Source organism: Lampetra fluviatilis, chromosome 3 (assembly GCF_964198595.1).
Source record: "Lampetra fluviatilis chromosome 3, kcLamFluv1.1, whole genome shotgun sequence".
NCBI lineage: Eukaryota > Metazoa > Chordata > Hyperoartia > Petromyzontiformes > Petromyzontidae > Lampetra > Lampetra fluviatilis.
The window spans coordinates 32,660,866-32,679,708 of record NC_136277.1 but is presented as its reverse complement, the minus strand read 5'-3'; the positions used below and the strand labels follow the sequence as shown (position 1 = coordinate 32,679,708).

The following is an 18,843-nucleotide window of genomic DNA, read 5'->3' as shown; positions in this document are numbered from 1 at the left end:
TTTTTAATCCGCATTGTATTGTGAGTTCATATATACATTACGTTGTGGGTGAAAATATGTAATTTAATATTGTGCGTACACCACATACAAGTATACGTAACATTGGATAATAAAGTACGTACGTGACTTTATTACTGTACTGTGTTTTTTGACGTTTATAAACGATCCTCACCAAATTCACAAATGTGAATGTAACATTGTCCACGAAACAAAAAAACCCCATAATATTGTCATGAAAACATTCACAGCAGAGAACCTTCCGAGTAACTCTCTCCCATGACCTTTCAGGCCAAGGATGCACATGAGGGTCGTAGAAGATGGAGTTGAATTACCTGCCAGGCTACTCCACAATTATAGCACCTGACATAGCCATGTGGTGCCGGTGTCAGCTTTCCTTAGGAGCACGCATGTCACTGACCTAAGAATTGGCAAAGACGTCTGTTGTCAGACGTAATATCGTAATACAGAATGAATGGAGGTTTGTAATCGAGTATTGCCCAATTTACATTTTTATTTCCTCGGTGGTGTGATACAATGGTCCTTAAAATATATGTAAAAGAAAATACATATAAAGGTATAAGAAACTTAACTTGAATGTTTATGACGACGGTATACATTGATTTAATGTAATCGCAATTCTCAGTCAAATGTGGATTAATATCTAAGGGCATAATGCAAACACTGCAGTGGGTGGTCAAGTTAACATCAGTAAAAAGTGATATCTGGACCGGTCCTGGGCTCCCCGCCTTTTCACCAAACCATACTGAACATCATGGCAAAGTGTGTTCAAACCACCACGATTGACATGGCGAGGGGGAGGCCTGCATTCAGCAGTGGCTTGACAAAGGGCTGTGAATTACTGCATGGGTTCAAGGTGTTAACTTAGAACAGGACTTTTTTCTTTCATTCAACACAGTGAATGGCACGCTTAATGCAATATGGCCAGACTAAGGGCCCACAAGGCAGACAGCAGCCTGCACTCTGGAGGATTCACGTGGCCATCTGTTGTCCGTCCTACAACACTCATTATTCTACCACTGTGCCAAGAGCTCGGCACACTTGCTGTAAAAAAACCACAATGCCGACTTTACACAGCCGTATACGTCCCGTACACTCGCAGAGAGCGAGGCGCTAACTACAGCACAATACATCATCTTTGTTGTCAGATGGTAATTTCCCAGTGCTGGACAAATGCCTCCCTCCCACTGTCTCCATTCCTTCCTTTAGTAGTTCTTGTCCAGGAGTGGCCTCCTAATTGTGTGAATTATCTCGCCATCTCTTACGCTTCCTTGCTGTGAACCATCGCGACCGTATTATTTTTCTTATGATGGGTTTCGCTCGTCGTTTACACATTTGATTACCATAGTACTGCAGTAAATAATCATAGTTTTAATGTTAAGTGGCAAGAGACGAAAGAGTTGAGACCATTCCAATCGTGCTAATCGTGTGCAGAAGAATTGTGACATCGAGGAATGACGATCATGGGATTCCTTCATTCAGCAGTGGATAGCTCATAGCTGATGATGGTATATTTAGGAGAATAATCACTTAAGCGAAAACACACAGTTACAGTTGGTGGAGTATTTTATTTCAAATGTCTTAAATTGTAGTGTGCAATTTCATAGCTGAAATCGTCAAGACACAAAAAGGCAAGGACAACACTGTACACATGTAAGAACAACCGTACACAGTGACATAAGATTAGGATACACAAAGCACATTAAACAAACACAATTACAGGACTGGCATACGAGAACGGCAATACACTATGAAACCTCCTTTACCAGTGGCAAAATATAGTAATAGGTTTTTACCCTTTCAACTGGTACAAAAACTGACACCTTTATACAAGGGATCATGTTTGCAATAACCACAACACAAGCAGTCAAAATGCAAACAAAAAGAAACAACTCTGATAATGATATGGACCAGATGACGCCAAAAGGAGACGAGGCTCTAAGAAAAGCTGTCTCGGGTGTGGACCAATCAACTTCAAGGATAGTGCATATCATTATCAGAGTTGTTTCTTTTTGTTTGCATTTTGACTGCTTGTTATGTGATTATTGCAAACATGATCTTTTGTATAAAGGTGTCCGTTTTTTGGTTTGGCCATGTTGTTTTGTTGTAGTACAGAGTTAGACTGATGGCCTTAATCTAAGTTGTCTTGTGATTGTTGTTGTTTGACTTGCATCCCACTGGGATTTTTGCACACACTGTTGGTGTACAGTGCTTTTTCTGCAATATTTTGCTGTCTTTTCTTGGATTTTCTGTTTGCACATAGTCACTTTAAGATGTTTTCTTGTTCAGGTTTTTGTTTGTTGCGGTTGCACCCGATTCAAGAGCGGAATGGCTCACAGGGCTATACCTAATAAATTAACTTGAAACTTGAACAGTTTTTGTACCAGTTGAAAGGGTAAACATCTATTACTATAACGGCAATACAATTGCATTGTCTTCCAGAAGATTCTTCCCTCTCTGGTAGGCGGATTAAAACCCCCCGCGAGAAGCCAACATGGCCTGTTCCAACACACATAGAGAAGAAGGGGGGGTGTTTACCAGACGTCATAATCATTATATCACTAATTTAAACACCTGGCCACGAGCGAGTTAATTGTTTTTGATATTTACAATATTTACACGTTATTTATATAAATTAGCGCGCTTTAGTTCCTTGTAAAGTTGTTAAAATATATCGATGGATTATACCAACACACCTGCAATCGCCCTCGGTAGGCGATGGTTTTGCCCAGGGCCTCAACGCGAATTAAAATGGTGTCCGCGTGAGGCGCTTGGCTTGCCGTGCAACTCGTTAGTGGCGCATTTACGTCCATCTCATTTCTCTCTTAAGACAAACATTCCGAACGCAGTTGCTTCGAAAAGTTTAATAATTTCCTTTTGCAAACGTTGCATTGATCCAGAGAGTGCGGAAGGGGGGTAGGAGCAAGCTAAATGCTGCGCGGCGCTGGGTCTAGTGCGGCCTAGGCTAGCGGCCACAGCCTCGGGGTTTGCCTGCTCCGCTCGGCCGGGTATAGTGGGGGGATGGCGGCGGCGCCGGGCTTTGCCGAGAGCCTGGAGCGCAAACTGTCCGGCCTCAGCAACACCATGGAGAGCATTCAGGGGCTCTCGCACTGGATCATAGACCACAAGAGCAGGAGCGCAAAGATCGTCGAGCGGTGGCTCAAATTCCTCAAGAAGTGTGAGTTTGGCGAGCGGGGAGAGTGCGGCCCTGTGGGGGCCTCCCTCTCGCGTCCGCACGTGTGTCACTGTTGGCAGACGCTTGCTGTTATTGATGGTGTAACACACAACAATGTAACCACTGTATATTGTTGTGGAACTTAAGCTGTCAAGGTTTTTTTGTTTTTGTGAACGCGCGTCTTAACGTTGTTCGTTTGGTCCCGTTTTGAAATGGCTTTTGAGATTGTTTTTAAATCCGCGCCTTCTCAATTATGCACAAGTTTTACGGTCAATACATCTACATTATAAATAAACATCGCCCATTGTATGAAGCACCTTGAGTCAAATTGTGTCGTTTGAAATTGAACGCAAATGCTTGTCAATTAGAATACATTATATCTTGTTTTTAAAACGTGAGTTGTAGAAAATGTACTTGGTATTTTATGCAACCGGACGTAATTTTTGTAACTCATTTAAATTTGTTTCATTAAGTATACTGGCTCAACATGCCTATCTGTCCGTGCTTTTTTTTCGCGTTGCTACCTGTCTTGTGTACTGCCAAGTGAAGTATTGGGGCTGTTGATGATTCTTCTTGGTTCTTTCGGTAAAGTCACGTAGAAGGGAAATAATAAAATAAAACGTAATAAAAAACATATAACAATTTATATATATAGAAAACAATTTTTTTTCTTTTATGTTTTCTTTGTATTATTTTATTATTTCCCTTCTACGTGACTTTACCGAAAGAACCAAGAAGATGAATCCCTGCAGTCACGAAAGCTTTAAATCGAAATTTAAAAACTGTTGATGATTATGATTAACATTAATCAAAATATCTATACAGTTTAAGCTTTCTAATTTGTGGATATTTTCATGCATGTGTTGCATTATCAGTTAGGCTATGTTGCGACGTGACTAACGATGTTGCGAAGTTACTAGTTTTTTTAAACAAAAATTTGCACAATGTCTCTATATCTCTCGATCTGGGATTTGGAATTTACACGGTGCGATGCCGATAGTTAATTATGTACTGTACATCGAAGCCTTGCTGGGTAGTGTTTTTGTACCATACATTTATTGGCAGTTAATTCCAATAATCCAAGCGCATGTGTTTATTAACAAAAATGCACAACTGTCTATTTCAAGTTTAAGTTTCAAGTTAATGTATTAGGTATAGCCCTGTGAGCCATGCGGCTCTTAAGTCGGGTGCAACCGCAACAAACAAAACATGAACACAACATCTTAAAGCGACGACGCGTAACAGAAACATCCTGGGATAAACCAGCAAATATAAAAAAAAACGTATTAAAACGCTGTGTGAAAAAATCCCAATGTGGCGCAAGTCAATAACAACCATAGGACAATTTAGATTAACCATGTTTTCGAATCGCCAAAATAATGCTATAAAAACAATGTAATAACAGTAATCATTGACGGTTGGTGGATATAAAGTACGTACGATGTAACCAAATAGACGAGCGACGTGATACATATTTAAAGTTTATATTTTGGCGGTTTGTAGTTTATATGGGTTGGAGCGGTGGCCGATTGGTTGGTCTATGAATTGAGCAAGGGACACCTTCGTCCTGAAATGGATTGACCAAGGGGCTGTAGTCAACATTTTTATTCGCTTGCGTAAACAAAGTGTAATACAGTAACATTGCAGTCCTGCATATGGTACTGCATTAACGAATTGCTATACTGAACATAGATTTAACGTCAACGTGTTTATTTTATTAGAAACGTTTATGGGGATCGTTTTTTAATCAAATATTTCGGCATGGGTGTGGAAATGTATTGGCCTCGGGCAACACGTGGTGCCACCTGTTAATCTATATACAGTATATAAAAGGGAAATTTGTGAATGTGTGTCTCTTCAAAATGTTGAAAATTTGGCATGTGGGTAGCTTCCAGACTGTACACAATGAAAAAATTATAAAATTCGATTTTTGTATTTGGGGGGGGGGGTGCAAAAATGGATATATTTTGCACGGCAAGTGAGCGGTGACGTCACATCTGTGATGTCACCCGCATGCGGCAGCGTTACGCAGTGTGCCTGCTGACGTCACGCCCCTCCCCCCAACCCTCTGCGTAGGGCGTGTATTAATCAAAGTTCCAGGCGAAGCCGGGTAGTAAAGATAGTATTGTATATAATGTTGTTTGCTTTTAGAAACGTTTGTCTAGGTGAAAGGTTTCGCATGAAACCATTAATGTGTTTTTTTGTTTCTGTTTAGCACCCTGTGAGCAAAGACTGAACTTGTTTTATCTGGCGAATGATGTGGTACAAAATTGTAAGAGGAAAGATGCAATCGTGTTTCGAGATGCTTTTGCTGAAGTTCTCCCAGATGCCACCTCGCTTGTCAGGTAATAATCCTACTTGTGTTTTTTTTTATCGAAGAAATGCTTGCTTAAAAAAATTACTGTATGAAACAATGTTTTTTTACTTGCCTAGTTCCCATTGAATGAGTTGTTTTGCATTGTTTTTCAGGGATATTGCGGTAAGAAAACCAATCGAAAGGATTTTTGGAATCTGGGAACAAAGGGAGATCTTTAAAAAAGACTTCACAGTGAAGCTTCGGGAAATATTAGGTTCGTTTCTTTGAAGATGTCTGGTTTCTCACATGATTGGATTGAAAACTCATTTATTGAGAGATGCTTTTTTGTGTGTAGTCTGTTGTCCTTCCCCCCATACGTCCGATTCGTGCGGTTGGCTACGCACGGTGCAATTAAGTTGAACATACTTACATGTTTGTTAATTCCATTGAAAATTAAATCTTCGAAACACGATCAGGTATTAATTTTCTTTATCTTTATCTTACAGTTAATGAAAAAGCTAGAGCACCAGAAAATGCAAATGTTCTGGCTGAATTTAGGGTAAGTAATGATCCATTTTACACTGACACATTCATTATCTTCTAAGTGTAGGTTATTGCCAGTTGTTGTGAACACATTATTTTCTTTTCACACAGCCGCATTCGATTATTCAGCAACTCGCTGCCTTCAAGACGTTTGAAGATGAGTCGATGACAAAAGAAACGCAAGCTGCAAATCTGCAAGTTGAATTTTTGAGCGTAGAAGATTTCAAGTTGATTAAAGGCAAGTACTCTAATAAAAAAAAATGTTTATATCGTTTTAACTATCACGAACGAGGATATGAACCTCATGGTGGTACCCCGGAGTAGTCATAGTACCCTGGCTCTTGCATAATGTCTGTGATGCAGTCATATTTAGTCTGTTGATGGTCGGCGATGCGGCTATCGACTCATCTCGACGAGCTGTACACGATGCACCACTATGGTGCATACGAGCGTTCAGAGTTTCAGCGCAATCGTTCTCGCTGTGTTTCGACATCGTGGAGTAGCACTAATTTCGGATTAATTGGTACCCCAGTCGTGGAGTTAAGTACACCCCTGGAAAAAAGTGTCCCAGAAATAAAGTATTTAATTGCCTCGGACATTTTTTTTATTAGGTAGCCTTAAGGATCATATAAGTAACAATAAAATATAAGCTATCCTTTCTACAATGGTAGATTTGCACCAATAAAGTTACAGAAGTGTCTTGAATTATTTTGAGAAATGCAAATTGTGTTACAATTTATGGTATGCTTGCACATAAAATATATTTATTTGTGAGTGGTGCATGCTTTGTAACACATTTGCATTGTTGCTTGCAGACCAAGAAGGTGGAATGTTGTTTTCAAACGAACTGGAAGAGACAAGTGCAAAGCTAGAAGACTTCGTTGACCACTTGGAAAAGGACATTAAACGATTGCCTGTGATCATGGACACTCTGGAGAAGGCTGAGCTGTTTTATGAATCTCAGTTCAAGGATGTCAAGATTGTTGTAAATGTGAGTTGTACTTCAGCTTCATTGTTCAAAGAATTAGGCAAGATACATTTAGCATTCTAGCATAAACCAAATGTGTTATATAGACTATATACTACATATGTAATGTGATTCCCGAATTATGTGTTGTGCTAGTCATTATGGTAGTGAATTGTAATTTTCATAGGTGTGGTTGCGAAGGTATCATCACCAACCTGTACTGAGCAGTGCGGTTAAGTACAGGCAGTCGTCGACTTACGAACGCATGACTTCCGAACACCCGTACTTATGAACCAGCTTCCATGAAAAAACAACGTTGATTTCTATGAAAAAACAATATTGACTTAAAACGCGAATTCACACTTGAAAACTGAACCGCGGAACTATTTTGTTAAGAGGAGCGATCCTCCGCGAGTTGGAATGAGTTTAACGATGCTTCCCTTTTGTTGAACCGTAACACTTTTCATAACGCTGACCATATGGGCGTTTATAAATAGGGTGCATTATTGTGTTCCAACTTATGAACCGTTAGACTTACGGAACGGCTTTCAGGAACGAATTATGTTCGTAAGTCGATGACCGCCCATGTTGTCCTTTAGTCCCCGTAAAACAATGGGATCATATTAGCAAAAAACCTCGATTGGTAAATTTTAACTATCATGTATGCTAGAGATAATAATGGCAACGCAATCATATGCTCCAGGGAACAAATCATTTTCCCAAAGGAAATTAATCTTGGAGGAACTCAACTGGAAAACAATACAATAAGCAATATGTAGAGCAACTGTTTGAAAGTGAATTCGAATCAACATTATTGGCCATAGCTGTTGATGTTAATTGCCATATGATGCGAATGGGTTCTTTGTTTTAAAGCAACTACCAATTAAAGTGTACCATATTCTTGGTTGTTTTGGTAAAGTCACATTGAAGGGAAATAAATAATAAATAATATTTGTATTTCCCTTCTACGTGACTTTACCAAAAGAACCAAGAATATGAATCCCTGCAGTCACGAAAGCTTTAAATCGAAATTTAAGTCTACCACTTTCTGAGAAGAAAATCTACTTCGTTAATAAATCAAATGCTGTTTTAAATTTGGGAACATTTTAATGTTCACTCTATCTGTATAATTAAAAGACAATTGTGCAAGTGGGATCATTTAGCTTATTTAATAAACAGAAATATACATACCTGTCAACCCATACGGTTTACTCGTATTCTTGTATAGGGAAATATAGTTTTCAGGTCCATATGGTGTACAGCCGTTTCAATACTGGCAAAGAAAAAAAAAATTCTATTGATGGGACTTTGTCGGATCAACGTTGAGATTTACAAGGTGCACGGGGTGACCACTAAGGTCTGAATTGGCCTGTAATAAGGTAGGCAATGATAAGGGGTTGACAGGTATGAATATAATATGCTTCAGTCGGTTGTCTGAAACTTGATGTCTTAAACATTTTCATGCCTTGTGTGTTAATTTGTTTTCAATGAAAAATTGCTAAAAATTAACCTGGAAGATGTACATTGAGTTACATTTTTGTTGGGTCATGCTTTGCATACTTTGCTGGAATGGAATTTTGATCACAAAGCCCTCTTTTATTATTTTTTATCAGATGACTAACATTAATTTGTGTGCACCAATGATTCTGTGCGATTTAGTTTAATTGTGTGCTCTACATCGTCTTAATATTTATTATAACCTTAAAACGTAATTTGACTAACTGAAAGTTGGTAGAACACCATTGTTTAATCCATTATGAAATCAATTTACATGTTGTACCCGTCTCAAGTAGAAATTGGATTGTACAAATTATGTGCTTGTAATTCCAAACCACAATTCATAGTCTTAAATATAAAACTCTTGGCTTGCCAAAATAGCTGTGTTTACATTTTCAGTTTATTTGCATATGCAAATTATCGAGCATGCTTAAGGGGATTGTCCAACATTGATATTTTCAAACGTGAAAACAAAGTCCTTTTTCCTCCACCTTCCCACCCAAGAGAGAACTCAGATCTGAATTTACAGAGAAAATATTTATCGACATGTTAATACTTTTAAAAAGTGGACAGTAGGCATAATGACCCCACAGTATCACGTTTGTTAGTAAGCTGCTCTGAATTGTTTATCCGCAGGCATACACTAACTTTGGGAACCGCGTGGTTCACCTGAAGAGGCAGCTCGAGGAACTCGTAGCAAAACTGCCAGGCCTGTCGCCCATGATGTCTCCTCCAGCGGGCATTCACTCACCGGCGGGGTCCGATTCACCAATGGCTGGTCCCGAGGGGTCTCCATTCAGCCCACCCCTGGAAGATATTGATCTGCCAGATGATGACGCGGACGATACCGTGACATCGGCAGGTAGGTCAGGCGATATAGCAAGAATAACGAACCAGTTGATCATTATAATGATTGTAATATTGATTGGGGGTATGGTGGTTAGCACTCTTTGTGATGAATCTGCTTACCTGAGTTTGGTTCCTGGCCACGGCTATCATCAGTGAAATGTAATATCAGAAGCGGTTATATTCCTCCCTGCACTGACCACCTGGTGGAGTACTACAGTTCATCTGCCTGTGACTGAATCAGCAAAGGGCTGCAATAATATATTGTTTTTCTAAAGATTCTCACCAAGTGTCAAGTCTTTCAGTAACGTCCTTTATTTGGACATTAATCCAATTTCATTTTTCTACGCATTTTGTATCTCTGAGGGAAGGACATGAGCTCCAGTGCCTGCATAGATTGGCTCACAAACTGACTTTCTCTGCTACTATCTGTCCACCTACTGCTCTTTGGCGTTAAAAATGTTATAACTAAATGATCCACCAACCGTTGCCTCCACCATCCCCAGTGCGAGATGATATTTGGGATGATTTTTCGTCTGGGAATATACTCTTATTTCTTATCATTTTAGATTTGGGTAATTTTTGCAATGTTGGAATATTTTCGACAGCACCGATACTTGGCCTCCTGTGAATCACTTGGTATAATTTTTTTCAGAAAGATACGTTTTATATTAATATAAACACCGTATTCTCAGCTCTGCAAATGTCATTTTTAGGGATTAACATGTGTTTACAATGTTGCTGTCAAATCTGTTGCAGCGACTGATACTTCCTCAAAGAAATCACTTTTGGCCACAGTTACAGTACAGTCAACCAGCTCTGCCCGTGCCATGAAACTGGGAAACAGACAACTGCATGCCAACAAGACCTCCACCATACCCAGCCTGCCCGATTTGGACCTCCGTAAACTCAGTGGCGTTATAGGATCTTTCACTGGTAATCCAGTTTAGTATATACTATATACATCGTACAAAATTAAGTTTTGTTCATTATGTTCTGTAAACGAGTTACTGTATATCTAACACACAAACGTGCTTACAATTGCTTCATTTAACCTTCCTTTAGTAAAATGTATAGTTTGTCCTCGGAATAACGTGGCTGGATATGCCGTGTCCCGCGTGTTATTTTGGGCTTTTGAGCCTACGTGTTAAACTTTTGAGAGGAGCTCTTAAAATTTGAAAAAAATATATATTCGTTATGAAGCTCAGAAATGTAACAGCGTTGCAAGCCCATTGGGCTGTTGTCCGTTCTATCTCCATGCTGCGAAGAAACGTCACATTCTAGGCAGTCGTAGTTTAGTCTAGATATGCTGCAAATCCCCAGTTTTTCTTGAAGCGCCAACCCACCCATAGCCACAGCGATGGTAGTGTTCCGTTTGCCTTACAATTCAGCACTGCACTGTAAGTTAGCTACTGTAGCCTTGGATTTAGAATTGGCTTGTGATGTTTTTCGTGGTCCTTTTGACCGTTATGTATATATATGTAATCTATTCTATATTTTATCAAATGTAAAGCAATATGTATGTATAACGTTAAAAGCGGGTTAATGGTCCAAATTTGGTCTTCACCTTAATCATGGCGTTTTAACATATGGATGGATATACTCGGTCACCACCATCATACCTGAATTATCTCGTTATTTTGAGGACACACTATGAATGTAAAAATAATTAAATGCCATTATTGGTAACTTTGAATATGCATGATTTGTTAGTTGCATAATATTACAAAACGATGCTATGCTAAATGATTGCTGTGCTTTGTCAGCCTTTTCCAGCTTGCTCCAGGAAGAAGAAGCCAACGCAGATGTTCAAGACTCTGCATCTGCTTCACCACCTGCAGATAGTTTTGAAGGGTCGGACTCTGAGACACTCTCCCCAAGCATGTCAGCTGCTGGTGGGGTTAGTTCCAGCCACTCTGTTAAATCGCAAAAAATAAAATCTCCGTCCAGCAAGAGCGTTCGCTCTTCTACAGATAGTTGCGGCGATGAGTTCACACGACATCAATGCTTCAGTCCCATGGCTGAGAAGCAGTCAACTGATACTTTGGAGACAAACACTGTGCCCGAGTCATCGTCCTCAAGCAGCCTGGAGAGTCGGATCCACAGTATGTTGAAGGACAACCCGACTTTTTTGCCTTTTAGTTTGGGCAGTCCTGTAAGAGCGGCAGATGAAAATCCATACAACGCGGACGAGTCTGCTCCATCATCGAGGACGGCCTTCGAAGGCACCTCCCCCCCGGTCTCCACGCCGACTTTTGAGAAGCCGCGTGTCAGACGTGCGAGCATGGCTTCTAACAAGTCGACTTCCTCTATTCCGTCACTTACCGCTATAAAAGAAACTCCCATTCCCTCCATTGCATCGGATAGACCTTTTCCTATTCCTTCCCTTGCTCAAAACCGAACGATACCCAAATATTCAGCAACTCCGGAAATACCAGCGCACATCCCTACACTGATGGGGATTGGTAGAACAGAGAAACAAGATGAAGATAACTTGTTTGCGAATGAAAGGGGCAGTGGAACGCCCACTCAAGATGAACCCTCGGACCACACAGCCTTCAGTCAAACTGGGGATGCTTCCTACAGTACTTTTCCTCAGTACGCGATGACTGGCTATCCTTTATCAAATCACACAGCGTTTCAATCCAGTCAAGAATCGCTACAAAGCTTTTATAGTGCCGAGGAAGAGCGACAACCTGCCACGAGAACAGCTGCAAGAAAAATGTCCTCAAATCTTCTAGTTTTGAGTAACTCCTGTAGCAATGAAGATGACAATGAAAATGCAAATGACACTGGGTACTCCAGGAAATTGGGGGCACCTGTGGGCAACACTGACGACTTTCAGTTTCACACTGTAGCAGGAGCTAAAGCTGCAAGCAATGTTGGGACGTCTTCTGATGTGCACAACAGTTGGGGATATGAAGCTTCTGCCAGCACGAATCAAAACCAGTCACAAATGGCAATGAAAGACATAGTAACTACATCTCCATATAGCCATTTTGGTTATTCGAATAGGCCGCCAGTTCAGTCGCCAACATCTCAGCTTCCATTTCATTCAAATTTGGCATCGGAGATTCACCACTATATGGTGTCTCATTTAAGCCACACTAACCCTCTCCTTCCTCCTAACCCAGCTGCATTTGAACTCGGACCATTTTCCCTTGCTAAACCTGTATCCCATCCAATGGCAGTTTCTCCACATCAGATTTTGTCAACGCATCCCACATTAATGCCTCACCTACCCCATCTGCGTCCATTGTTGGTGCCTCCAGCCCATCAAGTCCCACTCTCTCCCACACAACCGATTCTAGCATCTCACCCCCATCTCATCTTACAACAGCCAATGCCCGTACACACGCCTACATCGCGTTCGGTTCAAACGCCTCCATTCCGTACAGTTTCATCACAGTCTCCTGTCCAACATCCTTCGCTTCCTCCAGGGTACGTAGTTGCACCTCACCTGTTGCCTACGCCTAGCCCTAAACGGCCACATTTTACACCTAACTTGCCCACATCAGTCTCAGCGCAAGCACAATCCTTGAAAGCAGCCAGTATTAAGCAACGAGCACACAGCCACCCTACTCCACAATTGCCGTCCCACTCTGTGCCGCACTCGAAGTTACATTTTTCCCACACACAAAAGCTGTCCTCACACCACAGTAGGTCAAAGTATTCTTTCGTTCGAGAAAAAGTGCACACCACTGTAAAGAAGGCACAGAAAGAGGAGCCCCCCAAGGATGGACTGGAAAAGAATGAAGGTAAAGTTAAAACTCCGAGCTCCAGTAGCAATAGCGACCAGAACGTTCCGAGTAACAAACACAAAACTCCAACGCAGGAAATTGGTGCCAACCAGTCGCAGGCCGAGATTGACTCGGGCATTAGTAAAGAAGAGAAAAAAGAGCAACCTCAGAACCAGCCTGACCCAGGCAAGAAGTGCGGTGACGCTTTGGGGAATAATGCTTGTAGCAGTGGTGCAGACAAGCCACAAGTAGCCACGCCACAGGAAGATCACAGCAAGCCGTACCCCAAAGACGGTGGCTTTCAAAACAAATTATTGGCCAATCACGTTTCGCCATCATCAGTGGATTTTCCTCCACAACCAAGGCCATTAGTTGGACAACAGTTCCAAGGCAGCAGGGATTTTAGGCCTAGGGCACTACTTGCTAATCCTAGAATTCCATTTGATGGTGGCATAAAAAGACCAGGTCCCCCTTTCGGTGCAAGTCCATCGTTACCAAAAAGGCCGTTCATGCCTGCTCCCAGGTATTGAAATGCTAATTCTACAGCATTGTATATTTGGATGTGCCCCTGCTGTTGTAATGATTAGCATAAAAGAAATGCCTATCCATTTGACATAAGCTTGGTTGCTGTGTACTATTATAACAGAGTTTGATTCTGTTATAGAATTCAACTAGCTTGTTAATATTCTTTTTTAAATGTTACGATATTACTGCGCGCGTCACAAGCGAAATGGTCAACTGACATGAGTTCGAGAACATTTGTTCAAAGTACATTTTTCCTTTAAACATTTACATTGATAGACTTGTAGGGAAAACGCAAGTGAAAAGAATAGTTTAACACGTAGGCTTTCGCGACCAATATCCATAATAGAGGTTTTTGGGTTGGATCGCGTAAATATATAAATGTGTCGTTAAAACCCGCCACTGCCCGACACGGCATGTTCTGTTTACGTGACAACCCTTACTAGTTGGCTATGTCGGGTGGTGGCGGGTTTTAACGACACATTTACGCGATATAACCTAAATACCTATTATGGAAAAAAATAGTGTTTTTGAATTTGTCGAGACAGCGTCTGTTTTCGAGGCTCTCAATGCTTGTTTTGTGCAGAAACTAGAACTTCTGTGGCATAATTATTTCAATTCGTTACTGTTTTTGTAAATGAAAAAAAATATCACAAGTAGTATGTGATAGATTCTGTGTTCATAATGGTGTAAATACAGTTAACCACCAATCCCAATTAAAATACGGTAAGTTTATTGTGTAGGTGTGCTGCTGTTGTATACTGGAAGAGATTGTAAAGTTTTAAAAATGCTGACCCTTTCTGATTTGTACATAAGGCAAGTATGGTTAGCGCAACAAAAAAATTGCGTTGATGTAACGTTCAGCGAGTTTTGTTTTGACACAGTTACCACAAGGCAACAGGTTAAAAGTGCTGGGCCAGGAGGATGCCGAAGATCTGCTTTGTCACTCGTGTTTCTGTAAAAAAAAATGCTTGGAAAAGAAATTGAACTGTGACTTGATGAACACAATGCATTTATTTTACCATGTGATTGATGGCTGCATCAGTTTATTTCGCCCAGCAGATTTGACCCAAATGAAGATATTGGGTCTCTTGCATTTAGTCGTTCATCTTAAAGTGTTTGCAGAACTCGTTATTGTTTTGCTGCACATGCTTTAATTTTTACTTTTTTTTTTACCAATTTTGTAAAGCTAACTTCGTGAATAGCTTGAGTGGAGAGGTCGACACGGATTTGACAGTACACCCACACTGCTTGAGTTATGACACTATGCTGTCGGCAACATTGAAGACAATCCACCTTAATTCTTGTGATGTACAGTGGCATGCAAAACATCAGATGGCGAGACGGCTAGAAGACAATGTACACATTTAAAATATGGGGGGAAACGTCAACTGGCAGTTGCGAATTGAGCTTTGCAAGATTCGTTTTCCCCCTAATGGTTAAGTGGATTAAAGATTGACTTTTTTTCATTAGTCAGCATTAAATGTTCAGTAATGTTGAACCTGTTATAGAGCATAGCATGTGAGATTACTGACAACACAACCAATAAAGTCGGTAGCTAACTACCCATAGTGCTGGTTAGAATACCGTCAAAACTCAATTGATGCGACGTGGGGGGGGGGGGTTAATTTTCTTCCCTGCGTTTGGCTTGTCCAAATGCTCTATTGCTTTGAAAGTGTGCATTGTTTTTAATTCGGATAACCCAAAAACAATCCCGGTTATGTTTGGCTCAGCTGGGCAATGATACATTTGTCCATGTGAAAGGGTTGCACGGTTTTCCGTTGTGTTTTTGGGTTATACCGCATGTTCAGGATGAAGAAGCTCCCTTGCACGTGGGAGCAAAGCATCGGGGATGGTGCGGAAACAACGCGCTACAAACTGAAAATACATCGGAGAGCTGCTATATACAGCACATTCTCAAACTGCAGTAGTAAAAAGGTTATTTTGGGAATATGGTGTACACAAGTAACTCAATGGATTTTTTTTATTTTAAGCACTTATTTAAAAAAGGGATTGTATTAATCGGCAGCTATGTGTAGATTACACTTTACTGTAGCACACTATAAAGCAACTATTGGCTGTGCAGCTCGGTGGAGTGCAACGGTGAACGCATTCAAACACTTTACTGTATATTAAGAGGCGTCCATGCGTTTATTTGGACCTCTGCATGTTGACGCTGTGAAGGAAAGGGCTTTCCGTGTTTCACAATTTCTTTCCTGGAGTGAAAGTGGTGGTGCTGCTGAAGCTGAATTCCCTGTTTGAAGATTTCGGTTGGAGACGAAGAAGTTTAGTTCAGTGGTCATCCCACACGACAGCAGCAACGGAGTATTAATTATATGCATCGACGCAATAATGACGACTACATGGATAACAAGAGCATAACTGGATTTGGGCGAAGGAAGGTTTCGATACACATAATTATCATCGACATGTTTGGCCAGGGCAGGTAATTGACAACTTCGACCCGTTCTAACCCAACCGACCTGGTGAAGTTAACTTTGGAGCACGGGTCAGGTGACTTCATCGCTGCCCCCACTCCACCCACCTTTGTTTAAAAGCAATTTCTTCTTGCTAGCAAAACAAATCCCACAATGCACGTGTGTGTGAAAGAGTGTAAATAGCACTATCGCCAAATTTATTTTGCCACTGTTAAATACTGTCTCCTTATTACCCGTACCCCGTAATTAAATTGCCCTGCTGATCGGAAGTGGTACTGCACCCGTTAGCCAAGAAACCCGGATCATCCCGTATTGATGTTGAGATTAATTGGCGTTAAAAATCATTTTTGGGGTCTGAGAAGCCGCGGCTGTTTCACCTGCCTATTGTGGCCTGCGTAAGTTAGCAATGTAGACTACATACATTTAATGGAGCTACTTTACTCGTTATAACGCCTATTTTAAAAATCAGCTTTTGTTTAACGCTATTTGTATACCAAACGTTTTACTTTATCTTAATTGTAACCGTTATTCAAATAGCTCCATATTGCTTAATTGCAATCGCGGTTAACGTTTAAGGTCTCGGCGGTCTCCAGTAGGAGCTTCAGTGCCTGGAAATTCAGTTCGTGAAGTAACTGCAACCACATGGAACGAAACGTCGGGCATAATTCCAAGCGACGCGATATAACTCGAAAACGCATCGGGAGGACTAAACGGCACAACCGCGAAAACTTACGGGGCAACTTTTTAAGGGGTTTTCCTCTGAAGGTTTGAAAGTAGACTTTGTCAGAGAATACGTTCAGCTGTTGTGTAAAACAATGCAAAGGAGCCATCGCGTTGTGACATTTTAAACTGAAAATCTTCAACACGTGCAATAGATGTGAGTGGCTGGGAATTTAACGAGCGACATTTTCGCCATTATATAAGTTCACATCTTGAGACGAGACTTGTTTAATAATTATCTAAATCTGATAGAGTAGCAAAACTTGTAACCGTTATCGGGGTTTAATTCACCCGGGACGGAGCTCCGGAAAATGCCCCCACACTGGCGGGGGGAGGGGTGATCCGTGGAGTTTTGCGTTTGGCGTTCTATGAGACATTCCATGAGACATTAATTCCAGCCTGGCTGTGGTAGTGTGTGTGTGTAAGCGAGGTGGGAGCCAGTTCTGGCTCAATCCGACTGGAGGCAATTGGCGCGGCTGAGTGCCGGTCTAATATTCCACCGCTACGCATCAATTGGCGCTGTGATTTAAACATGTGCGCATCAAACACGTTACACAAAAATATATAAATAATGGTGTGTGTAAATCATTTAGAGGAGAGCTACTGTCTCGTAGACTGGCCAACAATTATAGAATACATGCCCACTGTTGGAGAATTACGTATACAAGTGGGTCTTCAATCGGTACCCATGTGTTAATGGCCTATTGTACTTTGAGGCATGCTTGCTTGAAGATGGATAATGCAGCGCATCCATTGAACGAAAAGCATGAGCTCCGCGTTTTTAAGGATGCTTTGCTATTCCTGCTATACCACAGCGGCTGTTTCGTGGCCAAATAGGCTGAAGATGTGAAGGAATGCATTGTTTCAGAGGAAATAATGCAAGTTGTGATCAATACCCTATACACTAATTAAAACATGGGGTTGTAGAACTAATACACGGACATCTTAGCAAATAATTATATCCTAACACATGACTTACTTCTTTGAGAGTAATGTACGACATTTCAGCCGCATCTCTAATTAAAATGCTATTTGTAATACCTAAGGTAGGCTCGTTGGCCGAAACGTTAAAAGTTTACTCTCAATCGAGCAGACGTTGGTATTTTTAATCCTCTACTGGGAATTCAAAGAATATTTTACATTTAGGGATTTTAATTAGTTTTGTTTTATGGCATGTAAAATATCAGAAACCAGGGTAGTTTTTCGTACTGTATTTTGGGAATACGTAACGTGGGCCGTGATCCAAAACCATAAATATACTGTTATAGGGGGGGGGGGGGGGCAATTTTACCGATGACACTGCCTTGCAACATTCGCCGTACTTTTTTGAATCGAGGGTTTAAGGGTTATATTCCTGCTGCAAGACCGTGGGGTTTGGGGGGGGGGAGTGTTTTGTACTTGGGGCACCACTGGAAAACGCAATGCGTGCATAGTTTGGTATATTTTTTTCTGTTGAATGTGACATTTGTTTTTTGTTTCTGCTTATTGGGATAGAATCGATGGGACGGATATTAAACGTACATATCCTGTTAAAAAAATACATTATGAGCAGGGTAGGAAAAAAAACCCTCCATGTTTTTATATTTTGTTTCAATACAAGGTAACGCCTATTCTATCCATTCATCGGGCAATTAGAATCATTCACCACTAATCCGCATGCTTACCGAATTGCAAAGCAACGTGTTAGTCACACGACTGCAGTGATGCCTAGTCGGGCCACGATTCCGTATTGGAAAATGGGAAATCTCTCTACTTGTGCGGATAAAAACACCCAATAGGGCAATTTTTATTCGAATAAGTTGAGTTAATTCCTCCGCCCGCCGAGCTGACCACGTGCTCTGTTGCCCTGTACTTGGTGCCACGGTGGCGAGATGTTAACTACCTCGCCCGACGTGCAGGAGGTTCGTGAGTTCGACCCTGACGCCTGTTGTGTATTTGGAGTTTGCGGTCTCTATCTCCGTGGTCGCGTCGATGTTTTTCCGGGTCATCCGGTTTTTTCCGTCGACATTTAGAATCGACGTGCGTTTAGAGAGTATTTGTCTGCTATACCTTTGCGCATGATAAGCCACTTCGTCGAGCTA

At 41.2% G+C, this 18,843-nt stretch overlaps 2 protein-coding genes across 3 annotated transcripts in view; both read left to right on the top strand.

The window, feature by feature from the left end:
* The first annotated feature begins 2,764 nt into the window (after positions 1 to 2,764).
* LOC144931028 (uncharacterized) lies at positions 2,765 to 18,016 on the top strand. Its single transcript, XM_078854901.1, has 9 exons — positions 2,765 to 3,196; positions 5,409 to 5,538; positions 5,663 to 5,763; positions 5,996 to 6,048; positions 6,144 to 6,270; positions 6,848 to 7,023; positions 9,133 to 9,358; positions 10,102 to 10,278; positions 11,109 to 18,016. The coding sequence occupies exons 1-9, from the start codon at positions 3,040 to 3,042 to the stop codon at positions 13,610 to 13,612; spliced, it is 3,651 nt and encodes a 1,216-aa protein (XP_078711027.1). The 5' UTR covers positions 2,765 to 3,039; the 3' UTR covers positions 13,613 to 18,016.
* TARS1 (threonyl-tRNA synthetase 1) overlaps positions 13,026 to 18,843 on the top strand; it is a 24,108-nt gene continuing 18,290 nt past the window's right edge. Inside the window, exon 1 of one of the 2 annotated variants that reach the window (XM_078854904.1) lies at positions 13,026 to 13,100. In XM_078854904.1, the coding sequence (XP_078711030.1) occupies positions 13,080 to 13,100 (21 nt within the window). In that variant the 5' untranslated portion in view covers positions 13,026 to 13,079. Of the gene's footprint in view, positions 13,101 to 13,541; positions 13,606 to 18,843 lie in introns of those variants that run through there. The other variant, XM_078854905.1, reaches the window with a different exon arrangement.